This window comes from Schistocerca piceifrons, chromosome 4 (assembly GCF_021461385.2).
Source record: "Schistocerca piceifrons isolate TAMUIC-IGC-003096 chromosome 4, iqSchPice1.1, whole genome shotgun sequence".
NCBI lineage: Eukaryota > Metazoa > Arthropoda > Insecta > Orthoptera > Acrididae > Schistocerca > Schistocerca piceifrons.
Window position 1 is genome coordinate 269,735,432 of NC_060141.1, and position 21,581 is coordinate 269,757,012.

Here is a 21,581-nt window from a genome sequence, read left to right on the forward strand (position 1 = left end):
TTCAGACTTTAACATATCCAAAAAATGAATTCACGGCATTTTCAATTGTTCCTGCGATAAGTCCATCATCGACATAAATAGCAATCAGCAATTTTTCTGTTTTGTTTGTCGAATGTAAATGCAAGGATCTGCTGTCGAACTAATAAAGCCATTTTTTGTCAAGAATGAATGAAACGTATTATTCCAGCAACGAGGTGATTGCTTAAGTCCATACAATGACTTCTTGAGGCGACAAACACGACCTGACCCATTATCAAAACCTTCTGGCTGGGTCATGTATATTTCTGTATCCCAGTCACCATATTAAAATGCAGTTCTAACTTCGAACTGACCAAGTTTCAAATATTCTGCTGCTGCAATCACTATTACAGCACGAATAGCGTCAGAACAAGCAACTAGACTAAACATTTCAACATAATCACGTCAAGCACGTTGAAACATACCAAAACAACCAAGAGAGTATGGTATCGATCCATCAGGTTTATATTTAATACGAAGTACCCATCACTTATCGATAACACGTTTTCCTTTAGGCAGTTCTACCAAGTCCCAGATATCATTTTCTTCAAATGCCTTCATTTCCTCTTTCATCACATCAAACCATTCATTGGAATTACTACTTTCCATAGCTTCGTTGAAGTTTGTTGGTGTAAGCTCTTCATGGATTGCTTTTGTCAGGCAAACTAATGCATTTGCTTCTTGAGAGAAGTGGGGCTGGTATCCTGATTCGTAGTCACTAAATTTTGCTGGGGGACGATTTCACAAACTGGACGTCGATTTGGTAACTTATTCGAATATTCTTGGTCATTAGTTTCAATCTCACCAACAGCAGTTTCACTTTTCTCTCCTATTTCTTTAGGTATGGAATTAAATTCCAATTCAGTCGAATATCCAGTTGTACATAGCTTTTCTGGTTGAAAATTGACATTGCATGATTTCATCACACGTTGTTTTGATGGAATCCACACTTTCTAACCATCTTTGTCATTCGCGTAGTCAGCGAAATGGCCAGTTATAACCTTGTCATCGAACTTAAAACGAAATTTCTTTGGTAAATAAACATAGCATTTTGATCCAAAAATTCGTAGATAGTTAAAACCCTTAAACACTTTGCCAGTCCAAAATTCGAAAGGTGTTTTACCTTCAACACATGACTTCCTAGTACGACAGAGTAGAAAAACGGGTGTGTCACATGCATAAGCCCAAAATGATTTAGGTAACTTGCTAAACGTTAATACTGAGCCAGCTAATTCAAGTACATCTCGATTTGTTTGTTCAGCAACACCATTTTGCTCAGGAGTGTCTGGACACGTATGACAAAACTCAGTACCACGGTCTCGTAGAAGAGCAGCTACCACGTTACAATTAGATTCTCCTCCACCGTCAGATCGAAATACTTTTACCTTATGACCAATAGCATCACACTCCTTTCGCATGAAATATATCTGAACGAAACGAGAATAATCATCTTTGAAAATCACATAGTAACGAAAACCATTTATAGAGTCAACAGACATGGGCCCATTAACGTCTGATTTGATCAACTCACTGACAGTTCGTGGACGATGTCTTTGATGGCTAAATGGTTTTCGGTGGGATTTGTCAAGAACACGCCAATCACAAAAAGATGTGGTATCAGGGCGCTCTACGGTTCGCAGGACAGCTTCTGTAAAGTTTGGAAGGTAGGAGACGAGGTACTGGCGGAAGTAAAGCTGTGAGGATGGAGCGTGAGTCGTGCTTGGGTAGCTCAGATGGCAGAGCACGTGCCCGCGAAAAGCAAAGGTCCTGAGTTCGAGTCTCGGTGCAGCACACAGTTTTAATCTGCCAGGTAGTTTCATATCAGCGCACACTCCACTGCAGAGTGAAAATCTCATTATTGTAGTTGTTCTTCTGAAGTTGCTAAGTTAATCATTACTTGTGAATCTGGAGGACAAACTCGCATGTTCATAATGTATACTGAACCAACTAGTGTTCCTGTTGCAACGATTTCACTATGTGTAACACCCCACCCATCACTTATCTGGTTTTGGTGTGTGTTCACCCCAGGTAATTGACTAACAATCAACAGAGAGTGAAAAACTGCCACAATGTCAGATAATGCAAAGAAAATAATAAGGCCCTGTGACCCCTGATTGAACTGCAGTGGCAGTGTTGACATTAATTGATTCAGAATTGATCCGTTTTAATTAAAAAGGGGTGGACCTTGATGTTATATTCAGCTATTGAACACCAGACGCAAATGTTGAACATAAAAGTAATTAAGAAAGTGACTCGGGATTTCAACTACTTGATTGAAAACAGATGCAGTCGATTAGCACAGATTTATTTTAACTCATGACCTTCAGTCATCACATTACATGACTCTCCTAACAGGAAGTGGTAATAAATTGCGTTTGTGTGGACTAAAGCACGATAAATCAAAAGTAATTCCTATCGACTGACCCGGGCGTAATGCGAAGTGCGAGAAGAATTCTACAACACATGGCCCATGAAACCCTCATGGAAACTTTGCCGACGTGATCCAACAAATTAATCAGTGGCTGGAGCGGGGGCAATATCACCGAATACAGCGTGGCGGAGCGGCATCGTTGTGTGGACGTCGGCTGACCTCGTGGTGCTGCAAGGCTGCGCTCGTCTATTCACTCCTAGCTACCTTGCTCAGCACATAGCTGAACCAAAACATTGTATCTCCAAGCTCAATCGTTCCATTTGCTAGGTCCTAAACTGCAGAGATGCTCACTCTTTCTCAGGCAAGCTGAGTAAAGAACGTCACGTCCGCACTCTAGGCAAGCTGGGAACGGAAGACCTCTATGGAGACTTCTCACAGTCCGCTCTTCGCCTTGGTTTCCCCTCCAGCAAAATCACTTATGCCAATTGCAGCGCAAGTCGCGTTAATTATGCATCGCTTCCCAGTGCCGACCAGTGACTGCTCTGGGAAGTGAACAAATTCCCACAAAATTTCCCTTCCTCTCAACTTCTATTTTGCTCCTCCCTGGCCACCCATCAAGGTTAGCGTCTGCACAAACACCAAGTTTTCCGGAATTCTGACTCCCAGGAGAGTACTTCAAATTTCTTGGTCCTACGTTCCCATCGGAGGCCGGCATATTTCGTTCTGTCGCTCTTGACCTGATTTTCTTCAGACTCTGCAGACCGTAAATTCAGCGTGAAGTTGCTATAGCCATGAACACGCATATTTTGACCTCTGTTGACCGCTCCACCATAGCTTTGCGCGGCTTTCTTGCATGTTTCACAGAAAACGGGACAACGGACATTTATCAACAGGCGTACAAGTTCTCTGTCTGTTTCCCGTTACACCACCATGGAGTCGGGGTCAACCACCCACTCACTGTCACTCATCTTAAGGCAGCTGGAGGCCGCGCACCATTATCGCTTTCTCAGAGCTTGAGCCACCCTAAGCTGCCTATTGTCACTTCCCTTAGCCGCTTCCCCGGCGGCCACCATCAATTCTGAGTACTTCCCTTGGGTAAACTAGCCTCCAGTAAATCGACGTGTTTCCACAAAGTTTTCATTCGTGTGAATTACTTTAAAACCATCGCCCAACATTAATTATTCCAATACGTCCATACTATACCCTCTACATGATGCATTGTGCCTTGTCAGTCATTTTTGTTCAGCCCTACTGTTCGCTCACCGTGAGTTAGGTGATCTTTAATGACTTCATGTAAGGGGCATAGTTCTTGCCATCTTACATATGTAGCCGAATGATAACATCTTTGTTATCATAAGTCACATTATATCCACGCTGTGTAGCCTCACGGACAGAGAAGAGCTGGTGTTTGACATCAGGTACATACCAGAAATTTTCAAGCAGAGCAGGTGTCCACCTTTTGCTTATGAATATTTCAAATATGAATACTGCCAATCCCATGTGCAAAAATAACTTCTTTGCCAGCTGTCTGTACACACTGTGAAATCAGAAACTTTTGGAATGTAGCGAAATTGCGTTTATTTGGTGATATATGATGTGTCATGCTGAGGTCCGAAATCCAAGAATCTAAACTATCAGAATTAGCGTGAAACAACAAGCTAGTGGCTCGAAATGTATTTAGTTTGTTGCTCACTTTTAAACTGGAACTCGATTTATTGTTGTTGTTGGCTGTCACTTTTGCTTTTCCGGCGGCCATGCGCTTTGGGCAGTTTGTGATAATATGTCCAGCTTTCTTGGAATACAGATACGTATGACTTTCTTTCTTCTTTGACCTGATCTCTTCTGTTACAAAATTCTTCTGTTTTTTATGTTGCTCATTCGATTTTGATTTTGCATAGAAAGCACCAGCTGCCTGAGTAGCTAGCGAATTCTGAATCGATCGAAAATTCTCAGTAAGAAGCTTTGTCGTCTCCTCAGGCTCAGAAACATTATACCAGGTCGACCTGTAAAACTGATATTCGGGTCCTAATGTTTTGAAAATACGATGGTGAAATAGCGAAAGGGGCAAAGTTGCATTTGAATTAATTGTGTTCAGTTCGCTGCACAAGTCATGGAAAATGATCGCAATTAGCGACATGTATTTTGTTGTAGGCGTGATGTCATCTTTTGACGTTTCAAAGAAACAATCCAACAACGTACATAATCGGTTCAATGAAGATTGTGCATAAACTGACGTAAGGATATCCCAAATTTCTTTTGCGTCAGTCTTCTTTCTTACATGAATAGCAAGTTCCTCATCATGCGCCGTTCCAAAGGCACGGGCTGCCTGAACATTGTCCTGTTGCCAGCGCCGATATGCGTCCAACGCTTCGTCACCTCCCGCTAATGACGGACACTGACGTGTACCATCTATAATCGAATAAAGAGAATGTTCCTTTAAACAAAGTTGAATGTGCCATTTCCATGTTTCCTACTGATCTTCACTTGACAATTTGCAAATGTTTGTACGACCAATATCATCACTCAACTGAAGCAGCGCTGTGTCCATCAACCCAAAACTTTTTCAGTCTCGCTAATATCCTAGTAAATAGACGAACAGTCTGGCAAACGAATACTACAGAGGGGTCCAAAAAAATGTATCCACTGTTTAAAAGTCCATAACTTGCAAACTAATTGACTGAGTTGTCTCATTTTTGGTAAAAGTGTAGCTTAAAGTCCAACTTAAAGATATCACTATAGGTCTTCGAAATGGTCACCATTAACATCCACACACAAACGATGCCGCCGAACTGCAGCACGAACTACTGACTGCAACGTGTTCAGTTGGATATATGCACATGAATGTACGATGGATTCTCGAAGTTCATCCAATGTGCGTGGCTTTTGTCCATAAACAACGTCCTGTAGTGTTCCCAACAGGTAAAAGTCCAGAGGAGTTAGGTCTGGGGAACGTGGTGGATACTCCACAGCACCTCTATGGCCTATCCATGTTCCTGGTAGTGGGCTGGGGCACCATCTTGTTGAAAGTAAACTCTTTCGTCTCCATACAAGTCTCGATGGCAGGTAAAATGGATGTCTGAAGCTTCTGAAGGTACCCCTCACTGGTAACTGTGCCGTCAAAGAAGAATGGCCCTATCAGGCCCCTGTAAGACAACCCAAATCACACATTTACTCCTGGCAAATTCACGGCTTTGTCTACATGGACGTTCGAATTTCGGCGGCCCAGTAGAGGCACTTGCGGCTATTTACTGTACCATTGAGTTTGGACTGTTCCTCATCAGACCACACAATCGCCTCTGCAAACTCTTCATCATTGCGCACCATGTTAGTAAACCACTCGCAGTATTCCATTCTACGATCTGGGCTGTCCTGTTTCATTGTGTGTAGCAATCGTGGGATGTAGCACTTCCACTTTGCTGTCTTCAAAATTCGCCGACCACTCGAGCGACTCACTCCAGTTTCACGGGCGCACTGTCTCACAGACTTCTATGGTGAGCGAGTGAATTGTTGTAGTACACGACGGGAGTTAGCTGGGCTTGTTACTGTTACAGGTCGTCCAGATCGTTGTTTGTGTACATCTTTAACACAGCCTTCGGCTTCAAATCTGTGTCGAATGCGACGAATCGTTAAAGGTGTCGGTGGCTCTGTCTGATACTCATTTCGCCATTGCCATTGAACCTCATTAATGTTTTCGTACTTAAAACACCACTTCAAAACTGACTTCCTTTCATCGAATGTAAGCCTTGCGCCAGCCATGTTTACTCGAGTAACTAGGTGCAACTAAGAACAAAACACTGACTATCCGGCGACTGTCATCTGACAAAATCAAACACCGCAATACAACGTTTGTGTGACGATTTCCGTAACTACAAACTACTACACTATTAAAGATGAGACGATTCCGCCAATTAGTTGGCAGTTATGGACTTTTAAGCAGTGGATACATTTTTGGACCCCTCTGTATAATACTCAGAGCCTGAAGCCTCCAAACCTGGGCCCATAACCTGTTGTGGATGAACTTCGGATATAATGTTATAGCAAGAACACAACACTTTTAGGAATAGTGATCTTCCTTTAATATCTAAAAACATGACTCACAGCAACAACAAAAACTTCATAGAGTAAAAACATTGAAAATCAAAGAAACTCTTAGGAGCAAAGAAATTCACAACACAGAACCAAGCACCAACGTAGGAGAGGAGGGGAAACACAGTTCTGATTTATTTACTTTAACATCACAAACATTTTAAAGTAAAATTGAAAACAGGATAGTCCAAGGCTCCGTCCTGGTTTTCCCTGGTTCCCCGGCGACCTTCGCCTGCATGGAGGAGCAGAAGTTAAATTTTCGAAGGACTGAATAATGCGGACCATCCCAAATGTTGTGTCTATCTCAAAATAACACAGTATATAACAAAGTACTTGTGATAGAAAGCAATGCATATATTTGCTACTTAATTTAATTCTGTATTCAGTTTTTTGTTGTTTTGTATGTACTCTCATCTGCCGACAATTTATGTGAAGACATACAACATATGTGTGCAACGAACTTAAAGACTCTGCATAAAAATGAACTTTAAACTGAAGTGATAAATAAGCATGAGTGTTGAGGCATGCTACTTACAAACCTTGTACAAGTGATCTCATAGCATGTCAGGGGGCTATATAACATGCCCATACGAACTATGAATAATAAACAATAATGTAAACTTTTTTCTAACAAACATTCACAAAATGCTAAAAATCATTGTGGTCCGGAAATATAATGTATATTTTATTTACCAAACATTATTTTTGTAATTAATCTAGCCATCGAAGAATATCTATATGTTAAAAAAGGTGTATCTTAGAGTTTTATTGTAATAATATCTGAGGTTGTGTTAATTTTTCGTTGTTAAAGAAAGAGCACCATTACAGATTTGATTCACTGTTCTGTTCGATGTTAATCGGGGAATTATATCTTTCTGGGTAATCAGGTGTGTGCGTGTGCATAAGTGTGTGTGTTTTTAAATATGTTAAATATTTCGTTATATTATTATAGAGCATTTGTTGGAATTCTTTAATTACTGTAAATACGATTCAGTGTCAAATTAATAAACATTTTCAGCATTTAGCATTTTTGGCTGTTCGAGCATCATCAGTGGCGAGCTGCAGTCGCCACTGTCACGTGTAAAACATGAATTTAAACTAAACGTGCAGAAGGCACACGACCTGCAAGCAATTTAAATTAAGTTATTTCATTTTCAGAACAGCGTAGAAGCTGAGAACTAGAATTTCTAAACATTTTATTAACTGAATTTTGACTTAAAGCACAGCTTGAGACTTGGCCTGGACGAACCTAGGCACTTACAATAGTTTTGTGGACAGTAAAGAGTTTGGCTATATAAAGTCAATGAAAGCATTAATTAATATAATAGTAAAGTCAGTATTACTACAGGTGCTACTAAGTTCTATGCAGATCTTAATGTCTCTCTTGTATAGGTACATGGTGAAACCCCCCCCCCCCAGATGTGGTAAAGTTAAAATTTATTACAAACAAAAATGAAGCAGCGATCAACCACAAGCGACAGCAAAAACATTAATTATGAATGCTCGGTAAGGCGTGGACAAATGAAAAAAATTATCATTCAGTTTTCTTTGTACATGATTTTGTTTTTCACTCCCTCGTATGTAGAAGTTCTGTTAAAATGTACTGCTCGGAGTATGACAGGCTACGAGTGTTTTGTATCATATATGTTTCGAAATAAGACTTGACATCAGTGTTAAGTATTTTTATTGAAGTGAAGTGGCACCAAGTCAGGAAGATTTTCTTAATTTTGACATGCACTGGTGTTCTTGAAGTTGGCTGCCTGGATCTAGTTGAAACGTAAGAGAGGAAGTCAGAATAGCCAAAATTCGTACAAGTAGAACATTGCTAATAAAGCAATTGTATTATCCTTTAAACCTTTTTCCATTCATATATGTATTTTTTAATATTATTGTAATGCAACTGGTGACCTGAGTACTATGACTTCAGGACACCGGTTGTAAGTAGGGTTTGTTAACTGTTGTTATAGTAAGAAATTTCTATGACATTGTTATTGGTCATAAAAACTAAGTGTTTGTGTTTTCTGTTTACATGAATCATGACAGGGAGCAAGCAAAGCAAATAGGCAAAAATTGAGGAGAAAAATTTGGAAAGAATAAGAAATGGACACAGGTTATGTAAAATTTTCCATAGTAAGCTGTTTTGTTCAGCGCAGAAAAGATAGGATGGCCACGCAAGTTGCTTGCATGATTACGTTTGGTAGGGCCTCTTTTGATGTAAATAGAAACCTCATTATTCCCTTCCTTGAATTTTATGGTGGAAAATTTACAGGAATTTTTTAGTGAGATGCGTGTGATCAGTAAAACATAAAGAACTGCGATCAATAGTTTGCGCATCATAATAGATGTAAAACAGGCTTTGACATCGCTTAAATTACGATTATCAAGTGTAATAATTAGCATACGAAATTTTAATGTTTTTTGTTAAAGTTTCATTTTTTCATATTCATACAGTTTGGCAGAAAATTATAAGTCCATTGTTTATAGCAATAGCGATAACACAATCAGCCAAGATGGAGTAGAATTGCGAGGTCGAACAATCAAAGTTCAGGCGCCATGCATGCCTACTGCAGAAGGTTTAAGTAGATCAGAGATGAGTGTCGCATGTGTGACAAATGACAGCGACGCTCCAAAGCAGAGTATCCTTACGACACAATGCTTACAATTGACGAGACACTACTACGCATCTCCCAGAGCGACATACCGCTAATGAATGAAACATTCGAGAGCGATTCCTATATGAATTTTGACAACACGTTACAAACAACACTTGGTCACAACACAAACATTAACTTGGAAAGTATAGCTGACAGCAACCAAAGTAGTACAACTGACCCACTGCTTTGGCTGATATTATCTAACATAAACACGAAATTAGGTAGTATCAACACAAATTTCAGTGATATGAAACAAGATATGAGTGCCCACAGCAGGTACCAGTGACAGTTGTGGAGTGCCAAATGTAAACATGTCCACATCTCCAATACCTGAGCAATTACCAACGGAATTACAGGTAACTACGATAACCACATAAATACGAAAGAAAATGCCACGTGTCTATCAACTATTTTACAGACGAAGGTTTGCTGAGACATCGACAGTTTCCTACATTCACTACCGAAGGTAAAAGAATGACTCCCGTAGTATTTATCAATGCTTTTCGCCATGTTTTTCCAAGCAACTGGACGGAAGTGCAGAAAATCAGATTTGTCGAGGGATATACACAAGGTGACGTTCTTTTATGGGCAACTGATGTGGCCGAACATTGCAGAAATGCCAATTTGAACGACCTTTCCTCCACCAATACTGGTCTGACGCAGTGGAAGAAAGACTCAAGACGCAAAGTTTTCAGTCCCGCACCATTCAATGGAAAATACGGTAGTCTACGTTGATACTTTGAAAAATACCTGAACAGGACACTCTACTGGATGACCAAAAATCACAGGTAGAGGTGTTAAAAATTTTGAAAAATCGTTTACCATCGCACATCAGAGAAAAATTAGCCACAACGCCAGAGCACAACACTGAATATTTTTTGTCAGTGCATGATTCTATCGACTTCATCTACGAGGAAAGACCTCTACCCAATAGGGCAACAGAATATTAGGCACAACAACACAATTATGTGAATCAGTCAGTAAAACGTGATCTAAACACACAGTAAGGATGGACATACTACAGCAAAGTTACATACCCAGAGGTAACGGGAACGGAAAAAAACCAGACGATTTAAAAGAAATTTTCAAAACAACAGGAGCGAATTACAATTCACCATCACAAGGCACTATGCCGAACATGAACAGATATAGTCAGCCGCAGCAGTGGCCGAAGCGCGGCATGAATGCCATGCCTTACTCTGTACCGCAGCCGACCTTTGGGCAGCAAAATAACGGCTCGCCAACGACACAAATTGTCCAAGTACCCACACAGTGTAACTAACTGAAAATACTCCTGGTAATGAATTAAGTTACACTACGCCGTCGGAAAACACCAACCAGTAGTAATTAACCCCCATGCTATTGACCTCTTAGGGGCAGGGGGCATGCTTGTTCCAGATGCGAGAAGAAGAAGGTAAAGAAGTACCCAAGGTTAGCAATTTTGCTAGTCGCACATTATCAGAAGCAGAAACATCTTACTCTGTGTCAGAATTGGAAAGTTTAGCTGTAATGTGGGCATTTAAAAAGTTTGAGTATTTTTTGTGGGGTAAGAATACCAAAGTTTACTGTGACCATCAGTCACTGTCATTTCTTTTAAAGTGTAACTATTGCACTGTAGATTAGCTAGGTGGTGTCTATATTTATAAGAATTGAATTTCGAGATCATTTATATTAAAGGAAGTCAGAATGTTATTGCAGATGCCTTGTATAGGTTACCACAAGGTTTAGAGGAATTTAGTGAATTAACAGAGCATGATACTCAAATCAAAACGTTATTAATGCAAGGTACAACACACCAGTCTGATAACCATAAGTTTTGGAAGCAAATGAAAACTATACAACAGCAAGATCGCAGATGGAGTCATACAAAATCTTAAACAAGATGAAGGTGGAAAGGTAAGTAAATCGTATCAGGAGTACAAGGGCGTTTTGGTTCATAGGAAACGTGAAAAATCTGATCAATGGTGTGTGTGTGTGTGTGTGTGTGTGTGTGTGTGTGTGTGTGTGTGTGTGTGTGTGTGTATGTGTGTGTGTGTGTATTCCCGAAGATTATATCAACGAATTTATAAGACACATACATGAAGCAAGGGGTACATTATGGAGTAGGCAAATGTACTGAAAAAATTGCAACACTTCGTTATCTTCAAAATTTGAGAAGGCGAGTTCTACAGGTATAGAGAAAATGTGCAATATGTCAAAAATCAAAACAGTCCACTGTGTCAAAATATACTGAGCTACACCCAATACTCACAAAAAACACTCTAGATATAGTATTCGTGGACACAGCTGGTCCATACCCAAGAACTAAAGGAAGAGTAAGATCGATAGTAGCACTATATGATATTTTCTCGAAACGTATCAAAATGTATGCCATTAAAAATGCAACAGCCACAAATATCACAAAAAGAATTGAGGGAGGCTATTTGAGAAGTATGGGTACACAAAGGTACTACAAAGAGATAAAACTTCATATTACGTTGGGCAAAAGTGAAAACAATTTATGCCCTCACAGGGGATAAAACATGTATTAGTAAGCTTTTTTTCACCCAGAAACAAGCCCAGTTGAACGAATCTTTAAAGAATTTAAACAGTTTATTAGGACATACACCCCTCACAAACAAACCCAATGGGTATAATACATAACTCCCTTCATGCGAGTTGTCAATACCCTTCCACATTCTTCAGCACGTTTCGCACCTAACGAATTGATGTTCTGGACAAAACACACGCATGACTGGTATGTGGCCCATACCAAATGTGCCCACTACAGATATGACACTACAAGACAAAATCAAAAAAGCCATAGTTACATTAGAAAACAGGGCCGAGTATAGAAAGAAAATTTATAATAGGAAACTGAAGCGTGTTACACAACTTTTTGAAGGGCAACGAGTCCTCTTACTGATGCACTCTGTGCAAGTACATGATGAAAGACCCCCCAGGACGCCGCTAACTTAATATTTATTTAGGAACAAAGCAAAAATGAAACACCAATCGAACAGATGCATTAGCAAAAACGTTAATTACGAATGCGCGGTAAGTCGCAGACAAAAGAAAACATTTTATCATTCAGTTTTTTGTACAATTGTTTTTTGTTTTTAAGAGAGAGAATCAGAATTTCAAGTATGTAGCAGGATGACGTACTGTGATAGAGACGTATTCTATTGTATGAGTGAGTAATACAGGGTTAAAGAATGTATCAAGCATTTTATTTATTGAGATAAAGGGAAGAGAAAAACGAAGAAAATGGAATTTTTGTGATTACGCCAAGCACTGGTATCCCAGGAGTCCTCTGCTGCCTGCATCTTCAACTAGGTCAGCGAAGCCCAGAATGAAATTAAGTTAAGCACAAGACAGACATTTACGCAAGCAACTAGAATTTTCATATTCAGTATAGTTATATTCATTATTTTCATATTTAAATATATTACAACTCTAAATCGACAAAATTTGGCAAACTGAATAAGTGGCAATTACTCTATTCAGGACCATATGTAATTTCGAGAATACCATACCCTGGGATGTACAGATTAGTCTATGAGAAAACAGGGAGAAACAAGGGTCTCCACCCTCACAAAGATATAAAAGCTTTTATAGAATGATGAAGCCACGTAGCATTTCTTCTTTCTATCCCAAGACAATTGTACATAGTATACATAACTCTAAGAGTAAATTTTCTTCTGGAGTGTAGTTTAAGATAAAGTAATGTGTATAGGCATAAGTAATCCTTTTGTTTTTTACACCTAGGCATGAAATTAACAGCCATGAGAAGTAATACACCGCTTCATGCGAAGCGAAAGTAAAAACAAAATTAGCCTGTAGCTTAGCTGTCCACGCTCAACAATACGCACTGACGTCAGTAGTAAGAGAGGAGGCATTGACCTGTGCTCATGCATGACAGGCTGGCAGAAGGCGCCACCAAATAAGAATGCAATATGTACAAGTACCTAACTTATATACAAACTGAACGGAAATACTATGCGAACACATCTACTGCCTAAGAACTAAGGAGCCTATTGGTATATGTACACAGAGATTTAATTAAATACTAAGCTATATACAACATATTTACAACCAAAAGGGAGCATTATGAAAAATTACGAGACATGTAAGCTAAGGACAAACGACAAAATACCGTAAGAAATGTCAAATAATTTTCTTCGCAGGGTAAATAATCATGAAGGGTGACAGACAAATGTCTATGAATTTAAACAAAGTGTGGAAATATCTGTGGATGGATGTAATGAGCAAAATGTATCAGTGGCCACCGAGCTACGTAATGAATTTAGTTTTAAGGTTTTTTCTTTCAGCAACCAGTGCATCGTCATGGTGCAGAAGAAGGGAATTACGTCGAGAGTAGCAGATACCAAATGAAGAAATGGGTCGCACCTCTAGTAAACAATTTAGTTATAAGGATATTTATACAAAGGTCATAGGGCAAATGAAAAATGAAAATATGCATCGCCGCAGTATATCTCTGTGACTATATCAGTACCTATTTGCTGCAGAGTACACAAAATCATTTAAGCATGTGATTTTACAAAAACGAATTACATTTTTATTGTGTCACATGAAAGCTTGAATAATAACATTTCCAGGTATTCGAGAAAGATAAGTCTACGACGACTAAAACTTCTTCATATTTCACAGTAAGCTACATGTGAATTGAAGTAAACAGAATTGCACATGAAGAAACAACATGATTCTACGTGAATGATTAGTCAGTACACATTATTTCCATGAAGTAAAAGTTCCTTGGCAGCTAGTCCATGACTGTATGAGTAACGTTTCCTCATAAATCCTTGAACCAATAGATGAGTATTTCCCTTCTTCCCTCCAAAACAATCGAGGTGGCACCAAGCATAGTTAGGCCAGCAATACGTGATGTTTTAGTCCTGTTACGAATGCTTTTCTCCCTCCTCTACCTAAAGAAGAATTGAGCTCCCATAAGTGATAAAAGCCTATCTGTAAAATGAAGTATAAATGTATCATATGCTTGTACTGTTTCATAATCATGTGATATGTAATTAATTTGTACATGTGGTGTGAACAAAGATAAGATAAAACTAACAAACGAACTGCGCTAACAAAACCCAGTCTCCCTAAGGAAGAAATGAGCTCCCATAAGTATAAAAGCGTATCTATAAAATGAAATATAAATGTATCATATGCTTGTATTGTAACATAACAATATGTTATGCAATTAATTTGTATATGTGATATGGACAAAGATAAGTTAAAACTAACAAACAACTATAGTAACAGAAACTAATTAATGAAAAATTTATGATGTTTTAAAACTTAAGAAACTTGTGTCCATAGTATAAGCAATGGATGGAATGTCAGCCATAGGTATAAGCTATCATGTTATGTATATTGCTGTAACTCAATACTTGTATGAATTTTCATTGGAAACCAAACTCCAAGTGAAGGAATGATCTTTAAAGACAAGCAAATTATACAATGCTTTGGTTGGCTATTTGTGTCTTTCAACAAGTAGATGGTCAAGTGTGGTGACAATAGTGTATGTGTGCAACGAAATAATTTCTCAGTATTGTGGCTCACAACGCTTGATACATTAATAAGTGAACTATAATCGTTCTAGTCAGTACTTACCTTCTTTGATGGATGCTGTTGGTCAGGATTCTCTCCACCAAAAATGCGAGTACGACGGGTAATAATGACAGCCGGGTCGTAAAAATGGAGATCTTCTGCCACATCACTGGATTTTGAACAATACACACACACACTGCACCCAGAATGAAGACAAACGCCACGCCAATTCTTTAATATGTGGTACTTATATGGAAGTGTGACACTCAATGTGGAATCTACACTAAGTAAACGAGTGCACACACGTGTGACAGTAGCAGCTAACACATTGACCGTTAGCAACAAGAGCTTAGCCGCCAAACCTGCCAGTGCCCAAGCGCGAAACCTGGCTGCGAGACCGAAGCAAACTGAACATTATTGTCAGCTCACTAAATTCAAACATGTAATGGACTATCATGTTATGTATATAATCATTTAATTTCTTGTAGAAGTCTAACATAATAGGATAAGATGACATATCCGTTCCCTTAAATAAAAGAGAAGCCTACAAATAAAGGGCATCGACCCCTATTGGCGAATATAAAATTATACACATACAAAAACATTGTACATCTCCATACCATGTCAATCTACAGTGTGGCGGCTAGAGTGTAGGTACATGGTGAAAAATTCCCCAGATACAGTAAAGTTAAAATTAAAAAAAAAAAAGAAAAATGAAACAGCGATCGACCATAAGCGTTGGCGAAGACTGTACGTCATCATATCTTTATAGGGTATCTCAATATCACCCCAGTGAATTCCATGGTAAAAATGAGTTAACCACCTCTCACTCTTCCATGTTTTAGCACAGTTCATATCCTTGAATGACCTCAGTGGTGCAATGTTTGTTGAGAATGTCTCTATTATTGCGGCATCTTCTGTTTACCCTACAATTGCAACATCTGTAAGTATGAAGTGTCTGCTCTCATCATAGAAACCTTGAACGTTTGCAATGATGTTCTCACCATGAGATAACATTGCGGAGTGCTCTGTGTATGGCGCAGCACCTGTTCATTTATACAGCTCGTTACACAACACCAGTAAGTGGGCAGTTGTTAATCACATGGCCATGTAGAACTAGAGCATACGCTGCAGTGTGTTCTGGGAAATTTGCAGAAGATTCAATTTCAGTTCATACATGTATAGGTCGAGATTTAATCACCTCGTTCTGACTTGAGCATTTTATTAAGATGATTGGCTTCAGCTCCTTGAATTTCGATGGACTGAGTAGACATCCTTCCTCTTCATAGTATGAAGCAAGGAATCTCATATACATGTCATATGGTAGACTTCATATATTTTCATCCAATTGTAGGTGTAACTTATCATAAGGTTAGAATTAGGAGTTAAGATAACTCTAACATTAGTTAACTTGCAGCTATCAAATCTGGTAGAATCATTTGCTATATTCCTTCTTGCATTGATCTGGAACGCAAATGTGATGAACCTGGGTGTCTCCATCTGAGCGGTTTTTACAAACTACGTTTGTCTGCTTGCAGTCGGCAGCACTGGGTACTCGAAAACCTCCCATGAATGGAAAGATAACGATAGAAATAGACCAGAGTTCAGAATTTTTTAAAGCTTAAAATGCTGCTCATCTGCTACTGTGATGTGTGCTATTTTCCGTATTATTTTATTGATGGTGGTCTCGTTCTCTCTTGAGTTTCGTGAGTGTATGATTTGTTTTCCATTGCTCTCTGTACCAAAATACGTTCTTATTTAGCATTCAGAGCAACTCATTGCATGTTCTCAAAGTATCCCATAAGCAATATTAAAGGAAAATCTGCATAAATCTCTTGTACTCTTCCACTGCTCTACTCACAGGCCCGTCAGTGACCCACCCAGCATTTTCTAAATCGTTCAGATCCGAGGAAGAAGCTCAAATACTCGTTTTAAAAGTTGATATTATGCCTACAGTGCGTGTATGGTCAATCTTGAGCCCGTTAAGTTCATATCATATCTCATGAAACACGAATGCTAAAGCTGTAAGGTACTGTTTAAGAAACTCACAGTTTGCACTTGTTATCACCTTTCTGCTCTGCTGTGAAGTGCAGCGCTGTGTTTTGAGAACTTTGGTCTTAAACCTTACACCCATCCTGTCTTCGTTGACAATATGGGGATGCTGTGATACTGGCTGGTTGAAGCTCGCTGCCGGCACTTCCGTTCCAGCAAGTTAAAGGCCGTTGCTTCTGCCTGCAACACGTTCCCAATAGTTGAAGGCTTCAAGGTCACGGCTGATTCTGCTTTTGATGTAGCTGTACAACGATTTCCTCTCCATGAAAATCAACAAGTTAATTATCCTGATCCACAATACGCAGCTCCAGATAGTCCAACGCCTGAACTATTACTGGGAGGTAAATAGTGTTGATAGGGACCTCGACGATTCTATACCCTGTTCTCACTGATGGGAATAATCCGTAAATCGTGTCACTCAATCTGTTGTTGAGATAAAAGTTTGTTGTGACGTTACGCTCGACATGGATTATACTCACAGCAAGTATAAGGACTGACTGGTCGGATTTGTAGAATTTATTAGGATCCTTCTTCGAAACCTGTCCTTTTGTGAAAACCAGTAGCTGTCCTACTGATCCTTTCTGATTTAAAGTCAGTCGTTGCACTCTGTCTTTATTTAAGGTTTAAGTGCAAACTGTTTTAAAACTTCATTGAAATCGGCAAATCCGAGGGAGAAGTAGAAATACACGTTTTAAAAGTTGATATTATGCCTACAGTGCGTGTATGGTCAATCTCGAGCCCGTTAAGTTCATATCATATCTCATGAAACAGGAACGCTAAAGCATTACATGTGAGGTCCGATGCCTCTGTAGCAGTAACATCCTTTTTCGTAAACGATACTTGAAGATATATGAGACTCAAGGTTGGGGGGGGGGGGGGGGTTAAACCATCTTAGTGTGGGATGACAATCCTAATTTCATCGTTCTTGTTAAATGTGGTTGAAGCACCAGGTCCTACTTGCACAATTTCTCTTCCACCATTAATTCCCAGATGAAGTTAATTGTTGGTCTCTGTGATATTCGGTATGCTGTTGTAAGTCTCCAGTTCAATCACCGCAATACTCCACTCCCTGCTGCTTAAATCGATCGGTGGGAGGTAATCCATGCGTAATATTGAGGGTCGATCTTTTAAAGTCAGAGTATACGACATTGCATCTGAATCTCAACCGACAGGTGGAAGCTTAATGCATTTCCTTATATATATGATTCTTCATAAATGTTGGGAGGGACATGATGCACAGATGCCTGCATAAGTAGCTATTAAAATCTCGGTAGCGATGACAATTGTAGAACATACGTCTTCTATCGGTGAAGTATCTTTGTAAATCTTCTGGCAGCTGCCTGTCCCCAAATCAGTAGAAATAGTAGATGTTATTTGTATTTTTCTTAACATACTCCAACCAGTGGATTTCTGACCCCCCAGCAAATTTAAATTCACAGTTCCACATTCTCCAGATTTCCACATAGTCTTTAGCAACGTATCCCACACAAACACACAACGTAATGTTGGAATGCCGAATTTTTTTCCTGAAAAACTTGAGCAGCGGTCTGTCCAGAAGGAGAGCAAATGGGACATTTTTTTATTTATGAAGAGACCTAGTCGTGTCTTGTATGGTTTCAGGTATAGTCCTTTTTCAATGTCTACTGCCTCCATCATGCATTTCGATGAGAAGTTGTCGAGCATACCATTACCTGCTATAATCCGTCTCCTAGCACGCATGTCATACTACTGAGCTGGTTATGCTTTGTGCACGGCACTATCGATCAAATTGTCAGCTTCGGCTGTTTTGTGCCACAAGAAAACAGAGCCCTTCGACTAGTGCCCTATTCCCATGACGTCTTATGACATGCTCTATGAGAAACACGTGTGGATCTAAGCTCTTCTGCATTTCCTTGGTTTAAAAGGATCCCAAAATTTCAGTGCCACTATTGTCCTTCAAGATGTAAGCTCTGGAATTTGTTCTCTGCACTCTGGAAGCTGTGAATATTTCACTCAACTAGTTTGGGAGGTATGACTCCTTAAATGTTGTCTCGTGTTTTGAGATACCTATCAAATCACCCATATTAAATTTATGTTTACGTGAATCGAGCATTTTAATACGATAGTATACCATATCCACTATCATAAACATCGAAAGGTCTCATTTTTATTGTGGCATGTTTGGTTCGATCATACTGTGCAACTACTTCTGGGAGGATATTTGCCCATTTGTATGAGGCGTGAAGATCAAAACACATTCGCATTTGACCTTTAACTGTTCTGTTCAGACATTCCACGATACTCACTTTCAGGTGGGTGAATGATGAGTAGCGATGTATTCCATACCACACATCATGGCCTTGAAATTCCTATTGTAAAACTCTCCATGATTGGTTTGGAGGTTCTCTGGGTCTCGACTCATCCCTGTCTACAACAAATGCTCAAACACATCTGTGGCATTTCTCCCCATTTCTGTTTTAATAGGTAATGCCTGATCAAGTTTGGAGTATGCATCTGTAACCCTTAAAATATAATTGAATCCATTTATCCTCATGCAAATATTCCATCATATCTACAAGATCAGCCTGCCATAGGTCATCCAAACCTTCAATCATAAGGCGCCTTGGAGGGTATGCTTTGCATGCTGGTGTATGCTTCTCTCGAATTACCATCTCCATACTCATTCGATTGTACCCCTCTCTGTGAGCTCTGAAATTACTGATGCAACCTCATTCGAATGAGCGGTATTGCCAGCAGCAGCTGATGCCATGAGCACTTGTAGCCAATTTATTACCTCAATGGGATCATGATAGTATATATACCAAGGGCACTGATTGCTGACTATTTAATGCTGAATATTAATATCGTCACCACTGATATACCAACCGTCCAATAATAATGGTTTTATAATGTCTCTGTATTTCATACTGCATTTGTTTCCTGCTTTATCGTGTACACTTGTCTATCATAGTATTTCATCACACATCACCAGACCTTTGGGCAAAAATTTTACTGTTTTTGAGGGTTTTAGGAAAGTGAGGCTCAGTAGACCTGGTATTCTTTGAAATTCCATACCCCCTGTCTGTACTGTTTTTTTTTTTTTTAAGTTACAGGCTGAGTGTCCAACGTGTACGGTTTTTCACCACTGACACCAAATTTTTTGTCTATCCTAGCGTTGCTGTGATGGTTAATGAAACCGGCAATAGCATCATGACCGTAGTTGTGCGATTTCACTGAGAGTTCATCAACAGAGTCAGTAACTGGTTCAAACGTTTCTCTCAGTGTCTGCTCTCGATCCAGATGTGCTAACCTCAACAATTGTAAATGTCTCGAAAAGCCTTCCATACAGTGATGACCTTACACTTTAGAATTAAGTCATGTATTTTCTTTTCAGTTCCGTCAACCTTTACAGTTAAGTCATTTACTTTCTTTCTCAGAATGATGTAGGTGTGTGTCTCTAGTTCCTTAACCCTCGCATCTAATTCGTTGATCAGTCTCAGAAGGGTCTTGGCATACATCTCTAGCTCCCTAACTTCACGTTAGAGACACTGAAATTTTCTATCCATGTACAAACACATTCTCTGTTTATGCACACGTGTCCTTTTGGGCTCAATGCCTGACATACTTGAGAACTTGTCTATAGTATGATGTATACTAATATACTCATCACATTTCAATAGCTATATACATAGAAATTCCTGGAAGTTCCATCTATGCCTACAGTCATTCAGTTTGCTTGATTTATCAGTAAAAGAAACAAGTACTGTGTGTGATTCTGCCAATATGCACATATCTTTACAAAATCATTGAATGATGTGTCACTTCCTACATGCTCCTGGTAAATGTGTTTTAGACTCACATTGTCTTGTCTGAAAGCTATAATAAGATTTGCATTATCTGCCACCAACGTTTCAGGATTCTGGAATACGTTTGACTCAAATAAAGTATGTCAGCACCCTTAAGACGACAAAAGTAGAAATACCATAGAATTTGATCTTGGTTTTCCGCAGTGTCATCGTCAGATATTAACACTGTGTTTGGCTTTACTTTTTCAGGCAGGGAATTTGACTGCTTTGACTGAATTTCGTGTATGTTACACCATCTACACCCTGCAGTATCTTTTGCAGTAGCTAGTATTTGGATTGAAAAGCATTTCTGAAAATATAAATATTTTCTCAACGCCGACCCCACCCTAGTGTGTCAGTAATGACATGAGAATATTTGTCTTGGTGCAGTTGGATGAACCCACAATTATAGCTATTATGTTATCAGGAAGGAATATCCCATTGGCACTTGTAAAATATATAAATATTCAAAAATCATACTTTGGATGCAATACATCCGAAAAGTCAGCAGATTCTTTATTTACCTTCATTCCTGTACAGAATTTACCAGATAATGGTTTCTTGTATGTGTGGAATTCAGTTTGAATTTCTTTCAAAACTATGGGTTATCCTCAATTTTTTTGGCACTGTATTGATACAAAGGTGGAAAGTGTCAGCATGCAAACTATTTGTTATGGCGTTATGTCAAGCGTGAGCACACCAGTCAGGATCGAAAGCACAGAGAGTATTGTGAAGAAGACGTTGTGCCATTCGCCTACTTTATTGCTTCAAGTCGATGTACTGCGTTGCTATATTGGCTGAAAAATGCGGGTGGACGTTCTACTGACTACTGTAAATGATGTAGCAGATAGTTGCACAGTTGCGTTTCGCAGTTCTTTGCTTTCACTGTTCACAACCCCCCAATATTACACAGTTGTGGTCAACTGTGTAATATTGGGGGGTTGTGAACAGTGAAAGCAAAGAACTGCGAAACGCAACTGTGCAACTGTGCAACTTTTGATAAGCCTCATTAATAGTTTGCAG

General features: G+C 39.3%; 1 protein-coding gene across 1 annotated transcript; it reads right to left on the minus strand.

Moving 5' to 3' along the window:
* Positions 1-504: 504 nt before the first annotated feature.
* On the minus strand, positions 505-4,909 carry LOC124795783. Its single transcript, XM_047259866.1, has 6 exons — positions 4,864-4,909; positions 3,928-4,798; positions 3,711-3,845; positions 1,916-1,923; positions 977-1,666; positions 505-746 (listed from the first exon to the last, which is right to left on the minus strand). The coding sequence occupies exons 1-6, from the start codon at positions 4,907-4,909 to the stop codon at positions 505-507; spliced, it is 1,992 nt and encodes a 663-aa protein (XP_047115822.1).
* Between the last annotated feature and the right edge of the window lie 16,672 nt (positions 4,910-21,581).